Here is a 17,423-nt window from a genome sequence, read left to right as displayed (position 1 = left end):
GCTGGGTAAGGAGGCTGCAGGGCTAGAGGTGACAAAAGGGGTGTGTTGGGGGGGGTAGGCAAGGAGAGGAAATAGGTGAGAAGGGCAGAAATGTGGGGGGATGGAGAGGGAAGAGAAAGGGACAGGGGACTGTGGAGGTATGAAGGGGTGGGGTCCTCCTGTAGAAATGGGTACAGCATCTGGGAGAGCCCTGCATTCCTCAAGGAAACCAGCTGGCAGTCACACCACACTCCCACCCTGTCCCCTGGCTGGCTCTCTCTCCCAAGTCTGTCCCCTTGAGGCTCTCTGTATGGTGGGACTGGCCTCTCGCTCCACCTCCGTATGGCTCTCTTCTTCCACTTCCCAGGCAGTGTCTTCTACTTGACTCGGCTTCACCCTGGCCACTGGGTACATTATTTGAGGTGTTCTGAGCAGGGGAGCTCACTGGCAGGAGCAGCCTAGCATCCCTTCCCCTTCTGCTCCACAAGTCTCACTATGTAATCCAACTAAGAGTGGACTTTGGATTCTCCATCCTCCTGTCTCTACCGCTGGAGTGCGGGAACTACAGGGGTGTGTCACATGCTTGGCTTCTTCCCCCCCCCCCTTTTTTTTTTCCTTTTTTGGTTTTTCGAGACAGGGTTTCTCTGTGTAGCCCTGGCTGTCCTGGAACTCACTCTGTAGACCAGGCTGGCCTCAAACTCAGAAATCCGCCTGCCTCTGCCTCCCAAGTGCAGGGATTAAAGGCATGGGCCGCCACTGCCCGTCTGCTTCTTTCCCTTCTTAAACCCTGTATGTATGTACATCTGTGAACATGCCTGTCATGGTCAGAGGACAACTTGCAGGAGTTGGCTCTCTCCTTCCACCACGTGGGTCTTAAAAGATCAATCTTTGTGACAGGTGCCTTCACTCACCAAGCCATCTCACCAGCCTCTACCATGTTTTTTGCCTGTTTGTTTTGACACAGAATCTTTCACTGGCCTGTGTCCCACCAAGTAGCCCACACTGGCTGGCCAGCAGTCCCAAGAGACCCATCTGTTTCCCCAGGGCTGGAATCACAAGGGTTGCTACCACGCCCCATGGCTCGCTTTCCACACGGAAGATGCCAGAGGAGAGCTGTCAAACACTCTTTTAATCGGTTCTGGACTAGCCTGGCCAAATGATGGCAGAGGCACTTAAAGGCCAGGCAGGCCTCAACCCCTAGGCAGCTCAGGAACAGCTAGGGAGGGCTGGTAGAAGCCAGGGGCCAGCAGCTTCAGGGTGAGCTCAGTGATGACAGCTGTGAGGCCCCAGACACGGTGTGGTCCATGCAAGAAGACAGGCAGTGTGTAGCTGAAGTGGCCACCCTGGCAGAAGTGGGTATACCCCTGGTTCTGTGTCTGCAGCAAGTGGGCCAGAGACATCTCAAATACTTCATCCACCTGTAGGCAAGAAACAGAAAGAGGGTGGACAGAGGACTGCCTGTGAGTCCCCTGTTAGGACAGCCCAACTCCCCAGTAGTCACCATTCACCTCCTCAAGGTTGGGCCTAAGGCTCTGCAGATCCAGTGGGCCCACGTTGGCAAGTACTGGGACTATGGTTGCCTTTTCCTGGGTAGGAGAAGGGTGAAGAGTCAGAAGGAGCAAACTTAGGAAGCAGACCCTACCCTGCCATCCGGGTGTCTTGGGTAATCATGGTGAAGCCCTCCAGTTCCGGTCCTTGGTTTCTTGCCATGCTGCCTCACAGGTTCCCCTTACCTGTATACCGCCAGGAAACCTCCCACTTGCCACTCAAGCCTAGAGGGATGCAGCCTACCCTGCAAGCCTTCCTGGACCCTGTCCTGGACTGAGCGGGGCTGGCTTCCCCGGCCACTAGGGTTACTGATTGTGATAGGATGAGGGTGGCTCACCCGGTCATACACTGGCTGCAGGACACCCCACACGTGCTCCTTGGGCACCTCTAGGCCCAGCTCCTCCTGAGTCTCCCGAAGGGCCGTATGTATTACATCTTGGTCGTCGGGATCACACTTACCGCCTGGGAAACTAAATGGGCAGAGGGAATCTTGGGACCACAGGTCGTCAGGAGGCAGTTTAGCTCTCTGTGCCATTAGAGTAAGGGGGACAGGCACTGTGATATAGATTACGACATGAGGGTCTGGCAGCTGGCTAAGACTATGCTAGGGCTCAGACACCCCATGTCTGCCTATGGTGTCCCAGTGGTGCAGATATCGTCCCCGGGTGTTCTCAACTTCTGCTGAGGGCGAAGCCAAAGAAGGGGAGCCCCGGATCTCCTCTCTCCAGTCTACGGTAAGGGGCAGAGTCCTGTTTATGAAGGGAAAAATTCAGAGGGGTATGCGGGCCACAGGTAGTGCGCCGGCAAGGCCGGCGTACCTGACTTCCCCTTTGTGTCTCCCAACCAGGCGACTAGAACGCAGCGTGTAGAGCAACGCGGGGACCCCGCGCACGAGGCACAGCGGCACAAGCACTGCGGCCGCTGCGGGCCGCGAGCGTAACCGGGCAGTGGTCCGTGCTAGCAGCTGCCGGCAGCGCTGCTCGTCCTCCGCGGACAGGCCATCAGGCAGCATGTCCCAGACGTCCGGGACACAGTGGGGGATCAGCCCGCTAGGGAGGGAACGCCGCAGCGCGCAAGCTCCAGCGCGGGGCGGGGACCTAAGTGGGAGCCGGAAGGAGGCGTGGCTTCCCGGAGCCCGGTATGAGAGGCGGACAGGCCTGGGACTGCCCTTGCAAAGCCTCGGACGCCGGCGGTACGGAGCCTGCCCAGGTAGAGCCTCCGAGATGGACAAGGCAGTGGCTGCTGAAACCTCGGAGGCGTTCCAGACGAGGCCTGCTGATGCAGATCCTCGGAGACCTCGGGGGTGTGGCTTAAGGCGGGTTTTGCTGCTATTGGGCGACAGAGGGCATCTGGGGCGGAGTTTGCTAGATGAGGGCAGAAGCGGTTTTGTGTACAGGGACCAGAGCGCCACCTAAAGGAAAGACCTGGCTTAGAGCTGATGGAAGGCGTGTCCGGAAAAGCCGGCCAGCTTCGCTTGAGTTTCTTTCCAGGGACTTCCCTATCTGTGGCACAGTTGGTTTGGACTCTGTGTCTCCGGAACGCTTGAGTAACCTGAATTGAATGGGTCCTGACTTCGGGTTCGGGAGTTGGGATGTCTGGCTGCTGAAGATCTTCTGGGCCCCTTTTCTCTCGTCTCCTGGGTGTCCGTGCTTTCCAGAACGTCTCACAGGAAGAGCTCTGGGTCGGAGCACAGTCGGAGTCATCAGGTGCCTCTGGGCGCCCACTCCAAGAGAACGAAGAGTACGCGCCTCCCTCAGCCTTATTCCACCAGACTACCGAGAGGACTTCAACCTGGCCTTTTACCTCTAGTTCTCCAAGTATACACCCATCCCTACCTTGGCCTGTGTGATCCCTATCTATCATATTAGGCACACTTCGATGACCCCCGGCTCTCAGAACCAGCCTTAGAGCATCGCATTTAAATAGAATGATGAGTGTCAGCTGTACTTTGCTGTGTGACTGTGAGCCGAAACCTCTCTGAGCTGCTTCCATCCTTATATGGGTGCACAAAATAGGGGACACACCAGGTTAACCGCAGCCTTGCTGGTGTAGCCAGTTATCATCACCCTGTGCTCTGGGTACAGCTTTTGGAGACTTATAAAGGTGATGGGATTGTCTGGTCTGGGAGTTCCTGTGGACAGAAGTACTGTGACTGCTGTTGCCAAGCAGTTTAATGTGGGGGAAGGACATTCGAAGCAGGATTTAGAGGAGGCATCCTCGAGGCAGCAGGGCATGATTCAGGGCTTTTGAGTAGGAAGTAGGCCTGATTCCAAGGCTGGCAGGCCCCAGACTGACTTTGAGGCAGGAACCCACTGCTGTAGAGCTTCCAGTTGTGCTGCTCGCCTTAGGAGATGTCTTACAGAGGAGGGAAGGAGAGGTGGGGCACAGGGGAAACGGGCTTCCACAGCACTCAGCCATCACTGCGAGGCTTGATTAGACACCAAGCACAAGGCAGAGGTGGGCAGGAGTCCCAGCCCAGCTGCGAGGGTTGGGTCCTCCTGATCTCCAGCCGTGCTGATGTTGGGGAGAGGGTAAGGTGCCAGCCGAGCTCTTGGGGGCCCAGCACGGCTTGGGGATCCAGGGTACAGGTTCTGGTAAGGGAGGGGTCTGTAGGTGGCAGGGGCTAGCAGGACATCAGGGGCAGGCAGCAGCTGATTGTGTGGCTGAGTAGGGGTCCTGGAGCTGGAAGCGGAAGCTTTACTGGTATCTGAGGGAGAAAATGGTCTGAGTGGACCACAGATTTCCCCTCACACCCCCAGTCCTAATACTGAGGCCTACGTTGTCTGTCTTGTCCCTGGCCACACATCTTGACCTATGTAGTATTCATCTTTGTTCTCTGCCTGAACCTTCTTCCTTACCTTCTCTATTCAACTGTCTCCCAGCCCCAAGCTGAGCCTTCAGTCTCCAATGCCCCCCTCAGGATCCACCGCCTCCAGGAAGCCCAGCAGGCACCCCTCCTTTGCTCTGAACCCTGTCCCTGCCCTGCTTTTCCCTGTGCCTTCCTGCCCAGGTAGGGGTGGGGATGAGGACGTCGCCCATCGTGGTGAAGCTCCTTCCTGGAGGCCTATGTGCCTGCCATTGTGTTTGGGCTGGGTCCTCACCTTTCTCTCGTTCTGCAGAGCCCTTAAGGAGGCAGGGACTGAGGCTGCTACGACTCCGGGCAGGGATGCTGAGCAGTGGCCGGGGGGTCACAGGCCTGAAGATAGGGCAAGCAGGAATGGGGGCAGGGGCAAGGGAGCACCCCCACCCCCACTCCAGATGCTATGGTCAGAGTCAGATAGGGGATCCCAGGGCAAACGAGAGGACATGACCATGAAGCAGGTCAGGAGTGAAGGCCTTAGCAGCTGTTTGGGATGGAGGGGTGGGGGGAAGGGCACAGCTGGGCGTAGAGCAAGAAGGCAGGAGTGAGACGATACCATGAGTCTGGGTCAGCCTCTCTGAAACCTTTGGCAAAGGGGTTGCTAGCAATTTTCAGCTGCGTGATCTACAGAAAGAAAGTTTAGTTGTAGACTGGGCTCCAGCCATTGAGCCCTGGAAGCCCACACTTAGCCCTGGGAACTTCTGCTCAGCAGGACCCAGACCCCCTTGGCCCAGGGTCTCCAGTGCCAGCAGGAAGGCAGATGTCCAGGGGACAGAGGCCCCCTCCAGCCTCAGTCTCTGCCCCTCAGAGCTGAGCTGGTCCTCCGGATCTGTGGGACAACCCACCCTGTGGTTCTGATAGGCTGTCACAGCTGTAAACTGGGTCTCCGTGAAGACAAAGGACTTGAAGTTTTCCTGGGCATAGCGGGCACTGTCCTTGCGTGGGTCCACGAAGACCACGTGGAAACGGGGCTGATAACGATGCATGGAGTTGAGGATGATCTGCAGGAAGGTGGGAGCCGAGTGCAGGGTGGAGCTGGTGCAGCCACCCTCCCTCGGCCCACCTCAAGCACATGGCCCTGTGGGACAACCTACCCACCGCTGGCCCTTCCAGTCCCACTGGGAGTCTCCTCAACTCACTCCATGTTTTCTGGCCTCAGGGTCTCTGCTCAGGCTATCCCCTAAGCTTCAAACTGCTTCCCCTCTCACCTCCTCTTCCTCCCTCTCTTCCTTTAGACAGCCATGAAGATATCCCACCAGCCCTGCCAGTTCTAGCTCCAGGCTTTATCACAATCCCAGTCCCACCCGGTTACAGCCAGCTCAGCCCCTCCCCGTGACAGCTTAGTGGCTTGTGCCTCACGTGGCCATTGTCGTCCATCAGGTTGTTGGTCAGCTTGAGTTTGTCAAAGGACACAATCTGCCGCATCCACTGGGCACCCTTGGCTGGCGAGTCAGGGTGGAAGTGCACCCTGCCAGGCGTGGCAGGGTCTGCCTTGCCTGCCACCAGCCAGGCAGAACTGTGGAATGCGTACCTGGGGGGAGCAGAGGGAGAGGTCAGGGGCTGTCCTTGCCCTACTCAGTGCCATGTTTAACCAAGGTGATTGTGGAAACGCTGATTCTCAGCCTGTCATGCTCAGTCCACCTGGTGGGCATCATTTGTTTTTTAATTGCATATGCCTCAGGCTAGCCCATTCCCTCTTTCTTCTGCCTAAGCCCTGTCACTCTAGGCTGGGCTCCCCTGGCATGGACTCAGAAGGTCTCCACCTCACCCTGTCTGCCCTTAGGGGCAGGTTCCTGTTCTCAGCACTCTTGTTCCCTTGCCGTGGCTGACCTGTATCTCTTGTCATCCAACGGGATAAAGTCCATGAGCAAAGCGTAGTCAGCCAGCGTGTCCATGCCCAGGATCTTCACCTGGAACGTTGGGAACATCCTCCTGCGAGAAGGACGTGCTCAGCCTGGCTCTGCCCCTCCCCCTAGCCCCTGCCCAGCCCCCACTCTCCATGCCCACACCTGCCCGCTTTGGTGACAATCATCTCTGTGCCCAGCTGGTTGAACTCTTCCCACAGTGGCTTCATCTCCAGCTGCACCATCACACTGGACACACGTGGGTTCTTGGGGCCCTGCCCAGTGGGCTCTGCCATGGCTTGGGCTTCTGTAGACATGGTGCAGGAACCTGAGGGGAATCGTGTCCCCAGCCGGGACTCCCAGCTGGTGCTGGTCTCGGGATGGGGACAGGTCTCTGGAGGAGCAAGTACCCCAAGGCCAGCAGACAGGAAGACTGTGGAGAGAGGATGGAGACTTGTCAGCCTGACTCACTGTCTGTTCAGCCTCGTGTTTCAGGCTGTGTCCATGTTCCTCTTCCTCTCGAAGGCCCCTGGCTGCCAGGCTTCTGTCCCCAGTGTTGTCAGCCAACATCACTCCACAGTCAGTTACTATGACCTTTTCTTTGGATTTTCCCTGCAGCATGGCCTCATGTAGCCCAGGCTGACCTCAGACTCGTGTAACCAAAGCTATCCCTGGACTTCAGATCCTCTTGCGTCCACTTCCCAGAGCCTAGGGTAACAGGCATGTGTCACCACGACTATTTGGCTAGGAGTGTTGAAGCTTGGTGATATTTGATATCCAAGGCTGGCCACAAGCTAGAGGGAATCCTCCTCCCGTAAGCTCTCAGGTGTTAGGATTACAGCCACTGCGCCCAATTTAAAGTCTTTCCCCAGGAGGGTCCTGGAGGGTAGAGACAGGCAGCTACATGGCCTTGGGAAAATTGTTTCAGCTCTTGGATCCCTAGTTTCCCATCTCAGAGGGCAGACAACGCCTTGGTGAGAGCAGGGTGGCACACAGGAGGCTCTTCACAGGAGGCATGTTTCGTGCTACAGGAGCTCATGAAACTCCGTGGAGCCCCAGTGGCCCAGTGCTGTTTGATGGGAAGGAGGCTGAAGGGAGCTCTCAGATCATACAGATTCTGTTCCCTAGACCCTGAAACCTGAGCTACATCCCCAGCAAAGCCTTTAAACTAGAGTGGCTAGAGTGCGCATGATGTAAAATTTACCATGTTAAGCATGTCTAAGCATACAGCTCATGGCATTAGGACACTCAAGGCTGTGTACACACACACACACACCCCATTCTGGACAGTCTCAGCCATAATTTGCAACACAAACCTTGGCCGAAAGATTCCAAACACTCCAGTTTCTTATTTAAACAATGATACTTGGGCTGTGAGATGGCTCAGTGGGTAACGAAGCTTGCTGCCAAGCCCAAAGACCTGATTCCATTCCTAGGACCAATGTGGTGGAAGGAGAGAACCAACTTTGTTTATCCTGACTTCTGTGTGCACACACTGGACTAATTTACTTTCTATTGCTCTGATAAACATGACTGAAAGTACGCTGGGGAAGAAAGGGTTAATTTGGCTTACAGGCCTCAGTCTTTCATTGAGGGAAGTCCATCTGTCCAGCAGGAGCTCAAGCCGGAGCTCAGAGGCAGGAGAGGATGCAGAGGCCATGGGAGAAGCCTACTGGCTCTCCTCGTGGCTTGTTCTGTTTGCTTTGTTATCCGACCTAGGACCACCTGCCCAGGGGTGGCACTGACACCAGTGGGCTGCATCCTCCACATTAATCACTAACCAAGTGCCCCGTAGGCATCTCACAGGCTAATCCGATGGAAGCAGTCCCTCGGATTTATTTTGTGTGTGCTGGTTAATTGTCCACTTCATACTAACCAGCACACACAAAATAAATAAATATTAACAAAGTAATGATTTCCCTCTCCCCTCCATCAGGACACAACTCAGTTGGTAGGTGGCTTGCCTTCAGAGCACAAAATGCTGGCCTCAGTTCCCATCAAGACGGTAAAAATATACACAACATGGTGGTACATGCCTGTAATGGCGGCACTTTAGAGATGGAGGCAGGAGGATCAGAAGTTAAGGCTCTTCTCCTATACGTAGTGAGTTGAGGCTGGTCTGGGCTATACGAGACTCTGTCTCCCTGTCCCTGTCTCAAATACATATTAAAGAGGAAGGAAGGGAAATGTAACAAGGAAATAGAATGGGTAAGACTCTGATTCAAAAGCTACAAACAGAACAAAGGTGCAGTAAGGTACCAGCTTCAGGAAGACACTGCCAGCTGTCAAGGTGACTGTTAGGACAAGAAAAGAATCTAGAATTTAGCAAATGTGAGTAGAATTATGGAGAAGTTAGAATCCTAGGGTTGGTGGGAATTTAAAACAGTGCAGCCTTTGCAGATCAGAGGCTTCTTAAAAAACTAAACACAGAATCACCAAAGTAGGAGCCCAAGCACGGATCCACCTCAGGACGGGGCTGCTTCAGTAGCCAAAAGGCAGAAGCAATCGCGTGTCCACTGACAGATGAGTAGATAAAAAATGTAGCCCACAATAGAATACTATTCACCCTTCAAAATAAAGGGCTTTCTGATGCAGTGGGGAGAGACCGTGAGACCAGAGCATTCTGCTATGTGTGATGGGACAGAAGCACAAGGTAGGTCTGTATAATTCTATTCACAGAGGTTAAAAAAAATCACAGAGCCGGGCATGGTGGCGCACGCCTTTAATCCCAGCACTTGGGAGGCAGAGGCAGGCGGATTTCTGAGTTCGAGGCCAGCATGGTCTACAAAGTGAGTTCCAGGACAGCCAGGGCTATACAGAGAAACCTTGTCTCGAAAAAACAAAAACAAACAAACAAACAAACAAACAAAAAATCACAGAAACACAGAAAGTGGTGGTTGCCAGGGCAGGAGGAGGAGAAAACCTTCAGTGAGGATGAGAGTTTCAGCTTTATAAGATGAAAAAAGAAAAAAAAGTAAGCAGATTGTGGTGAGGGGCACACAGCCATGGATGTCCTAATGCCAAGAGCTACACTCTTAAACATAGTCAGCGTGGTGAACTTTATATCACATACATTCACTACGGTTTAGAGGTGCTGCTGGGGATACAGCTCAGCCCCAGAGCACTTGCCTAGCACGCATGGGGGTTTGTTTTCAATGCCCAGCACTGGATTTTAAAGACGGTTATTTTGGTCCAGATGTGGTACATATCTGTACTCCCAATGCTTGGAAACTGAAGTCACCCTTAGCGACATAGTGAGTTCAGTAAGCCTCAGCTACATGAGACCCCTGTTCAGAATACAAAAAACCCAAAAATTGGTGGAGAACATTCCAGTAAGGGGCTGAGTATGGAAGGAACCGTAGAATTTGTTGTGGCCAGGAGTGAGGAGACAAGGTCTCCATTCCCAACAGTGCCCCTGATAAGCAGGAGCAAAGGGCACTGCTGGACAGGTGGGGGCTGGCGGGGCCTCTCCGCAGGCTACATGGATGTGGGGGAAGCCAGGCAACATGACTCGCATTTCCATAGCCAACAAGATGGAAGGAGAATACCAGCTCCACAGAGGTCCTCTGACCCCCACGAACATTCTGTGGCTATCCCGCCCCCACCATGCACACCCACATGCATATATGTGCAGGAGTACACACATGCAATAATTATAAATAATTATTAATTATTGCAAATAATAAAGAGACCGGTGTCTGGAGGTGTCTTATATCTAGCATGACACCAGGCAGGCAGTGCCACTGGACTGCTTATTCAGAGCATGTGCAGACAAGGCTTGTGCCATGTCTTCTGCAGCCCTGACCCACAAGGAGTGAGTGCCCTGTGAGCCTGAACCCATACTTACCTGCCATGCGGACAGCTGGACAGCCGGATCTCAGCTCAGGCTAGGCTACAGCCTTACCCAGGGAGGGGACGCCAGTGAGTGACACTGGGTCGGCTCCTGTGCTCAGCAGCAGACCTCACTCTCAAGCATGCACCCGTCCCCAGTTCTCAGTACTTCCCTCCTTGATTGTCCTCTGTCCGACTTCCTGGCTGAGGCTTTTCCTCCTGAGCAGGACACTTGGTTGGATGTTCATAAAGCCCAGCTTGGGGCTGTTCTGGTGGGTGTCTCCAAACTGCCTCTGATTGTAGTGTCTGGAGCTGGGCCACTGGCTGGGTTTGGCTCTGGAGGCAGGCTCATGTGGAAGGGGGCAGGTGGGACGGTTGTGACGTTGCAAAACTCCCCCTCTCCTCTCCTGGATCTCTCTCCCTTCTCCAGCTAAGAGGCCCCCAGCTATTCCTGATCAATGGGCCCCAGTGCATGTGGGGGCGGGGTGCCATCTTGAGGACAGCCTGGTGTCCACAGGGGCCAGGCTCTGCCTAGATGGAAGGGCGGAAGGGGAGGCAGCAGGGGAAGCAGCAGATGTGGGCTAAGTGCAGAGGTGGTGCCCTCTCTCCTAGTCTAAGACCCCTGCCTACTGATATTGTCCCCATAAGTCTACAGCCTGTCCCTGCAATGGAGAGGCGGGAACCATGAGAGAGGCAGGGAGAGCTTCAGATTGGGTGGTAAGATACTCAGATTCTCCTGCCAGTCCAGTGCTTTAGTATCCCCGACTTCAGTGGACAATCTCTCTGCCTGTGATGATCCAGCCTTAGCTGACAAGCAGCATAGCGTGGGTCATCCCTCACATGGTCACTTGTCATCTCCATTAGGTAGACTGAGGCAGCCTAAGCATCCGCTGTGCACACTGGTCCCTCTCCAGCCTTGCCAGTCACCTCCTCCAAGCTTCCCCATCAGTTCTGAGGGAAACCTAGTCACTGCCCAGAGGTTGGGCTTCCTCTAAGCCCATGCTTCCTTTATTGAGAGCATCCCTTGTCTAGTGGCTTGTACTTAACAGCCCACCTGGCCAGGCTACCTCAGCCCACCCTGGGAGGGAGAATCCAGACCTCCGCAGAGTCTGGTGCTAGAAGGTTGTGTTCAAAGAGGCCATGGTCTTTGCCAGGGGCAAACAGGGGCAGGACCTAAGCCATGACTGGAGGGGTGCTTTTCTCTCAGTGTAACATTTGGGGCACAGGCTAGATAGACCTGTCTCTGTCTGCCATCCATTCAGTGCCCCTCAGCCCCAGACTCCAGCCTGAAGCTGGACAGACAGACAGACAGACACACACTGGGGGTGCTGAGGGGGCAGTTCAGAAGACCCCACCCTGCACAGATCCATACTCCATGGACACTAACATTGGCTTTGGTGCTTTCAACCAGGTAAGAAAGGGGTGCTGTCTGCAAGTCAAAGGGTGCCAGCGTCTCCTGGGTTCTCCGGTGAATCCAGCGAAGTGTGCCCAGACCTCCTGCCCCAGAATTCAGTGTGCTGGGTGCCCAGACCTCCTGCCCCAGAATTCAGTGTGCTGGGTGCCCAGACCTCCTGCCCCAGAACTCAGTGTGCTGGGTGCCCAGACCTCCTGCCCCAGAATTCAGTGTGCTGGGTGCCAAGTAGGAGAGAAAAGGGAGAGGTTTGGGGATCCTGTCCCAGTCTTAGCAGCTCCTTCTCAGCCCAGATTCTCAGAAGTGGGCCAGCCTGGATTCTGCTGGGCATTGAAGAGTGTGTGTGTGTGTGTGTGTGTGTGTGTGTGTGTGTGTGTGTCTGTGTGTCTGTGTGTGCGCATGCCTTCCTTTGATACGCGTACTGGGAAACACACACATGAACATAAACATGCTAGATCACATGTCTACATGTGCACTCATGAACTCAGGCTTATCCAGGAGAGGTCAGTGTGTGGGGCTTCTGTATATTTCTAGTCTCACAGACAGGACCCACAACCCAGTACGTGAACGCATGCATACTGTGCAAGGCAGGCCACTCTGCAGCCCTCCCTCCTGCCCCAGGCTCCTGCTGGCCCCACTGCCCTCTCATCCATCTTGCCTGCCAGCTGCTCCCTGGCGCACCCATATCCTTCACACCTTCTCATCTCACAGCTCAATACCAGGAGGTGGTGTGGCAGCCGTGGCCGCAGGGAGATGAATGAGCCAGGCAGACTGCAGAGGCCCAGAGACTGTGGGAGGGCAGAGCTCTGGGCCCTGGATCCTGACCTTTCCCGAGTAGTTTGCAAAGCTGTGCCTGCCCAGCAGGGCACCTGGTTGAAGACTAAGAGACACCACTGGCATCTTTCACTGGTCCCCTCATGCCAGGGGTGAGGGTGGGGAGAGAAGGTGGTGGTGGTGGTGATGGGAACTTGGCTTCTCTCTTGGGCTTCCATCTGCCCCAACCCAGGCCATCTCGGCCCAGTGCGCTTGCAGCTGGACAGTTGTCCTGGGTGTACTCCGTCTGCATCCGACTCCCCTGAGCCCCTGGAAATTCACATCTGGGCCATGTGACTCGCTATGCAGATTGCTTCAAACGGACACTGCAGGCCCAGGACTCTTAGGACCACACACATACCCAGGTAGGCACAAACCTGGGCAAGCACAGCTGTTTACATTTACATGGGCACATGCCAGTAGGAGGCTGGGGACCTCCCCCCCCCCAGGCTCCTGGAAGTTCATCTCCAGATCTTCCTCCACATGAAGGATCTCTCTTTATCCCCAGGATGTCCGGCCACATACAGGCACAGAGATGGCTATCACTGGCCCCAGATCTAAGGTTACATTAGCTAGCCCTTTCTCCAGTTTCTCCTTCAGTATGCCCACATGTAAAGGTCCATGCGTGTTGGGTTTGGTGGCGCACGCCTTTAATCCCAGCACTCGGGAGGCAGAGGCAGGTGTATTTCTGAGTTCGAGGCCAGCCTGGTCTTCAAAGTGAGTTCCAGGACAGCCAGGGCTACACAGAGAAACCCTGTCTCGAAAAAAAACCAAAAAACAAACAAACAAACAAACAAAAAACAAAAAAAGGTCCATGTGTGGTCCTGTGGGCATCCCTCCCCTCCCCCATCCACCTCCCTAGTCAAAGCCCAAGCTGGGCAAAGAACAAGAACTGTCAATTTTGGGGCACAGTCTATTTTATATAATGAGATCAGTTGTCTGGAAAGGGATATGGTGTCCAGAGTGAGATAGGGGACCCTGGGCTTGGGACCCATTGTTCAGATAGGAAAACTGAGATCAGGCCAGGTATGATTTGGGTTAGGGAGTCTGGGTGGAGCGGGGGGTCAACCTCAGCAGGGCAGGCACTGTGACCCTGATCTTCTCAGACTTCAGGAATGCCACGTGCTTCTCATAATAGGCAGCCTCATTAATGAACACAGGGTACACAATGGAGTCCCCCTCATACAGTACGTCTTCTCCGCTGAAAAGCTTGAAGATGGGTTCACCAGGCCTCAGTGGCTCAAAGTCATGGTCCTGGGAGAAGAGGCAAGGCCAAGGAGAGGTCATGACCTCTCCCCCACCCCCATCCCCAGGAGGGAGTAACTCTACCCTTGCCAAGGAGCACTGCTTAGAGACAAGATTAGTTCTGGGGAATGTGTCACCAGGATGATTTTGTTGTTTCAAAAACATCATGGTGTGTTCTATGCAAATTAAAATGGCTATGACATCATCAAGAAATACTCTCGGGCTGGAGAGATGGCTTAGCGGTTAAGAACACTGACTGCTATTCCTTAGGTACTGAGTTCAATTCCCAGCAACCACATGGTGGCTCACAACCATCTGTAATGAGATCCAATGTCCTCTTCTGGTGTGTCTGAAGACAGTAACAATGTACTCACATAAATAATCTTAAAAAAAAAAGAAAAGAAAAGAAATAATCTTATCAGAATCACTCCTGTATACACTCTCTCTTCTTGGACAAAATACTGAACATGTTTATATTTTTTAAAGTAAAATCTCTAAAATAGCTGTTGTTACACATCATTTGCAAAGCATATGGGCAGGTCTGGCTTAGGATGCTCTCCCAGATGTCATAAATGAGATTAAAACTACTAAGACTGCTGTAGAAAAAGGCTACAGGACTGCACAAGAGCCTGTTTAACAGCGCCCCTTGTGGACAGTCAGCTCCCAGGCATGGAGCTTTTCACATTTCCATGGAAAAAGAATACTTGTACTTCTAAGCAGGTGACTTGCGTCCTGTCTCCTCCCCTTGGCTTCTCCTGTTAAAGGAGGGCAGCATCCACCAGCCTCCCTACTCCACTGTGAAGATTTCAGCTGCTCCAAATGCCAGGCTGGGGCGGGGCTCTAGGTGCAGGTGTGGACTGCACCAACTTCTGGTCCAGCTCAGGATTCTACTAGGGGTTCAGTCGGATGTTCTGGGTACCCCCACCCCGGCTCCCACAACACCAACCTGCAGTTGAGGGTGCACAGTGCCAGCCAGGTCACCATCTGCAGTGCGTGGGAAGTCCACACTGCCCAAGTTCCTGTAGATATCCATCTCAAAGGCGGGTAAGTCCATGCCTGTGTAGAGGCTGTGTGTGACCACTTGTCCCTCTGGTTTCCAGAAGCCAACCCTTTCCTCAGACCTCAGTTTTCCTGAAAAGCTACTGGGGGGTCTCACCTTGGTTGAAGAGCTCGATGAAGTCCAGAATGGATGCCACCAGAGCTCGCATCCGGGAGAACAGGTCGGCCCGCAGCACGCCCTGAGGCTGTGGGCCCATCTCCAGACCTGGGGGGCCAGAAAAGGAGATGTCAGGCAAACGGCCCAGGCCTAGCCATGGTAGGAGGTTCCCCCCCCAATTCTGCTTATTTTCTACCCTTCCTAACTCCGCCCCTCCTGACTCCTCCCCCTCCCTGCCTACTCCTCCTGCTCTCCTTCCCACCCGTCAGCTCACAGATTCCATTCTTGGATATAGATTCCACGCTGAAGGTCTCCGTCCCAGCTGGCTCATACAGAAAGAGGCGGCAGGGCATCCCCGGGTTCTGCCGCTGTGGGGTGAGAGGCACCAGTCAGGACCCAGGCCTTCTTGAGGGGAAACTGAGGCACTGACGCTGGGAAGAGCAGTGTGCAGGAGGCACAGGGTCGTCCACCCTGCCCCACCTCTTTTCCTTGGTTGGAAGGTTAAGGCGAGCCTGGAGTACCTCAGGTGGCACTGGTCCCTCTGCCCCCTCCCCGCCCTCCTTCCTGCCCCCTAGGGACCACCTGTAGGTAGTGGCACAGGTGCAAGTTGAAGGAGATGTTGGATTCAGAGATGAGGCAGACTCCAGTGTTTGCTGTGGTGTTGTGCAGGTCTAGGGTAAAGTCAAAAGCCTGGCCTGTGCCCTTGGGACCCAGCAGCTGGTTCAACTCTCGGGCTCTTTTCACTTCATAGGGGTCATCAGGGGTAGCGGTGGAACTGTGGGGAAAGGAATGGGGGACATCAGTCCCCATCATCTCAGTCTCCCTTTCCTTGGCTAACTTCTCACCTTTGGTGGGGGAGGGGGGAGATTAGCTGGATGCCACCTCCTACAAGAAGCCTTCCCTGACTTCTCTTGGTCAGGCTGGATGCTCCATGTAGTCCCACCTTCACCCCAGTCTTTTTCTGTGCCTCCAGTAACCTGAAGCTGACATGTTGGTCCTGTTCCCCATGTATGTCTCACTTCAGCTGGTAAGAGTCTGGCCTACTGGGCAGACTTCCTGGAAGAGGTGACATTGATCTGGATCTCGCTAAACCATATGGTCATTGAGAAAAGACAGAGATGCCTTGCTAGCCACTGTGACCAGTCTGTAGGGATGCTAGTACCTGGCTGTGGACCGGCCAGCCTGGCTGAGGGTACTCACCCAAGGAAGGTGAGGGTGCAGGAGCGGTTGAGATCACGGTCCAGGTAACGGCAACAGGCAGCTGTGGCTGCTGGGTTGGCCAGAACCGGCATGGCTGAGAAGCTGGGTCTCTGCAGCTCCCCTGGGTTCTGTAGCCAGTACCGGGCCAGGTAGACACCACACATCTCATTCCCGTGGGTGCCTCCAGTCACAGCCACACGGAGCAGGGGCTCCCGGGACCCAGGTAGGGAGGACATCTCCCAGTGTGGGGAAGAACTGCACAAGAGATGTGGAATCTAAGTATCCAGAGCCTGAACAGTAGGGTGAGCTCCCCACAGAAGAGTCTGAGGCAGGGGGATGCCAACTGTGACCCACCTGTACCCAGAAGCCAAGTTCAAGACACCAGCAGCCAAATTTTTGTTCCCCCTTGCAACCTCAGTCCCTCTTCTGGAATGTTCTGAGGGTGAGTGTCGCTCTCCCCACTTTTCTCTCTGAGGACCTAAGCTGAGAAGGGGGACTCAGACATTCAGAAGGTCGACTGTTCCCACCCACACGACTGTCACCACAGAACTATTTTATAGATGGTAAAGCCAATGCCTAGCTTTCCAGGGGGAGAAGACTGTCACCCCCTAAGCTGTGCAGCAAGTGTCTGGATTTCAGGCCACCTCTGCACCCTCCTCTGAACTGGTCGGGAGCCTCTGCCAGAGCCTCTTACCTGCTGGTACGAGCCTGGGCTTCCCTAGGCCACAGGCCTAATGTGTCCACCCCCTAGGAGGCTGTATTTATAGGCCCGCAGGTCCCAGGCAGGAAGTGTTTGTTCCAAGTAGGCGGAGAACTGGAGGCGGGAGGCTGGGCTGGGAGCCAAGCAGCCAAAGTTCGCAGGGCCCCACCCCTATCCCCTAAGCTCCGCCCCCACTCCCATCAGCTTAATGGGTCCAGGTCTCTGGGGCAGGTTCCTGTCCTTGCCCTCTCCTCTTTCCCCCGGAAAAGGGACAGTTTTACTTGCAAGGGTCTCTGGGGACTTCTGCTGGAAGCTGCGCTTGCCCAGAGATTCCTGACTTGGAACCATGTCTCCCAGTCCTCAGAAAGGACTTGGCTTTGCACTGATGAGTACTGGTGGTCCACTGCTTGGTCCTTTAAGGGTAGACAAGGCCTGCCTGGTGTCCACTCCGATCCATGCAGAGAGGTGCTTTCCTTGAGGCTACTTAAGGCAGACAACAGTGGGCAGTGACTTGATTTTGGCCACAGCAGCCCTGTACTTTGGGGGCCACCGGAAAAGGAGTCCTCTTCCCTGCCACCTTCCCCTGCACCGGCCTGTCTTTGCAGCCCACAGCCACCTATTTAAAGCTGTGATCTATGAGGTTCAAATCTTACAGCTCACTGATGCTTCAAACAAAACCGCAAAATGTTTTGCCTGGTCTTTGTGATGGCCTTCAAGGACACTGTAACTGAAATGACTTTGTTTACTCTGCTTTGGAAAACAACCCTCAGGCCCAGTCTACAGATGTGGAAACTGAGGCTCAGCAGAGGAGCAAAGGGTACACTGAACACAGGGGA

The 17,423-nt window shown here is 54.5% G+C and overlaps 3 protein-coding genes across 7 annotated transcripts; all 3 read right to left on the bottom strand.

Annotated features, from left to right (window-relative positions):
* Positions 1-1,090: 1,090 nt before the first annotated feature.
* On the bottom strand, positions 1,091-2,613 carry Nudt8 (nudix (nucleoside diphosphate linked moiety X)-type motif 8). Its single transcript, NM_025529.3, has 4 exons — positions 2,346-2,613; positions 1,865-1,997; positions 1,488-1,565; positions 1,091-1,397 (listed from the first exon to the last, which is right to left on the bottom strand). The coding sequence occupies exons 1-4, from the start codon at positions 2,537-2,539 to the stop codon at positions 1,170-1,172; spliced, it is 633 nt and encodes a 210-aa protein (NP_079805.1). The 5' UTR covers positions 2,540-2,613; the 3' UTR covers positions 1,091-1,169.
* Positions 2,614-3,680: 1,067 nt separating this feature from the next.
* On the bottom strand, positions 3,681-10,441 carry Tbx10 (T-box 10). 2 transcript variants are annotated; one of them, NM_001001320.1, is made up of 8 exons: positions 10,079-10,441; positions 6,397-6,664; positions 6,218-6,319; positions 5,747-5,918; positions 5,233-5,388; positions 4,944-5,011; positions 4,629-4,723; positions 3,681-4,234 (listed from the first exon to the last, which is right to left on the bottom strand). In NM_001001320.1, exons 1-8 carry the CDS (start codon positions 10,083-10,085, stop codon positions 3,945-3,947), a joined length of 1,158 nt encoding a protein of 385 aa, NP_001001320.1. In that variant the 5' UTR covers positions 10,086-10,441; the 3' UTR covers positions 3,681-3,944. The 2 variants fall into 2 exon arrangements, with proteins under 2 accessions (NP_001001320.1, NP_035663.1); NM_011533.2 differs by having other exon boundaries at positions 10,236-10,441.
* Positions 10,442-13,185: 2,744 nt separating this feature from the next.
* Acy3 (aspartoacylase (aminoacylase) 3) lies at positions 13,186-16,623 on the bottom strand. Of its 4 annotated transcripts, none has more exons than NM_001302479.1 (8): positions 16,582-16,623; positions 16,242-16,370; positions 15,888-16,142; positions 15,270-15,462; positions 14,962-15,055; positions 14,688-14,795; positions 14,478-14,587; positions 13,186-13,540 (listed from the first exon to the last, which is right to left on the bottom strand). In NM_001302479.1, the coding sequence occupies exons 3-8, from the start codon at positions 16,121-16,123 to the stop codon at positions 13,325-13,327; spliced, it is 957 nt and encodes a 318-aa protein (NP_001289408.1). In that variant the 5' UTR covers positions 16,124-16,142; positions 16,242-16,370; positions 16,582-16,623; the 3' UTR covers positions 13,186-13,324. The 4 variants fall into 4 exon arrangements, with proteins under 4 accessions (NP_001289408.1, NP_001289409.1, NP_001289410.1 ...); NM_001302480.1 differs by having other exon boundaries at positions 16,242-16,365; NM_001302481.1 differs by lacking the exon at positions 16,242-16,370.
* Positions 16,624-17,423: the final 800 nt, after the last annotated feature.

The sequence above is a fragment of the Mus musculus genome, chromosome 19, assembly GCF_000001635.26.
Source record: "Mus musculus strain C57BL/6J chromosome 19, GRCm38.p6 C57BL/6J".
Taxonomy (NCBI): Eukaryota; Metazoa; Chordata; class Mammalia; order Rodentia; family Muridae; genus Mus; species Mus musculus.
This window is presented reverse-complemented; position numbering and strand designations above follow the sequence as displayed.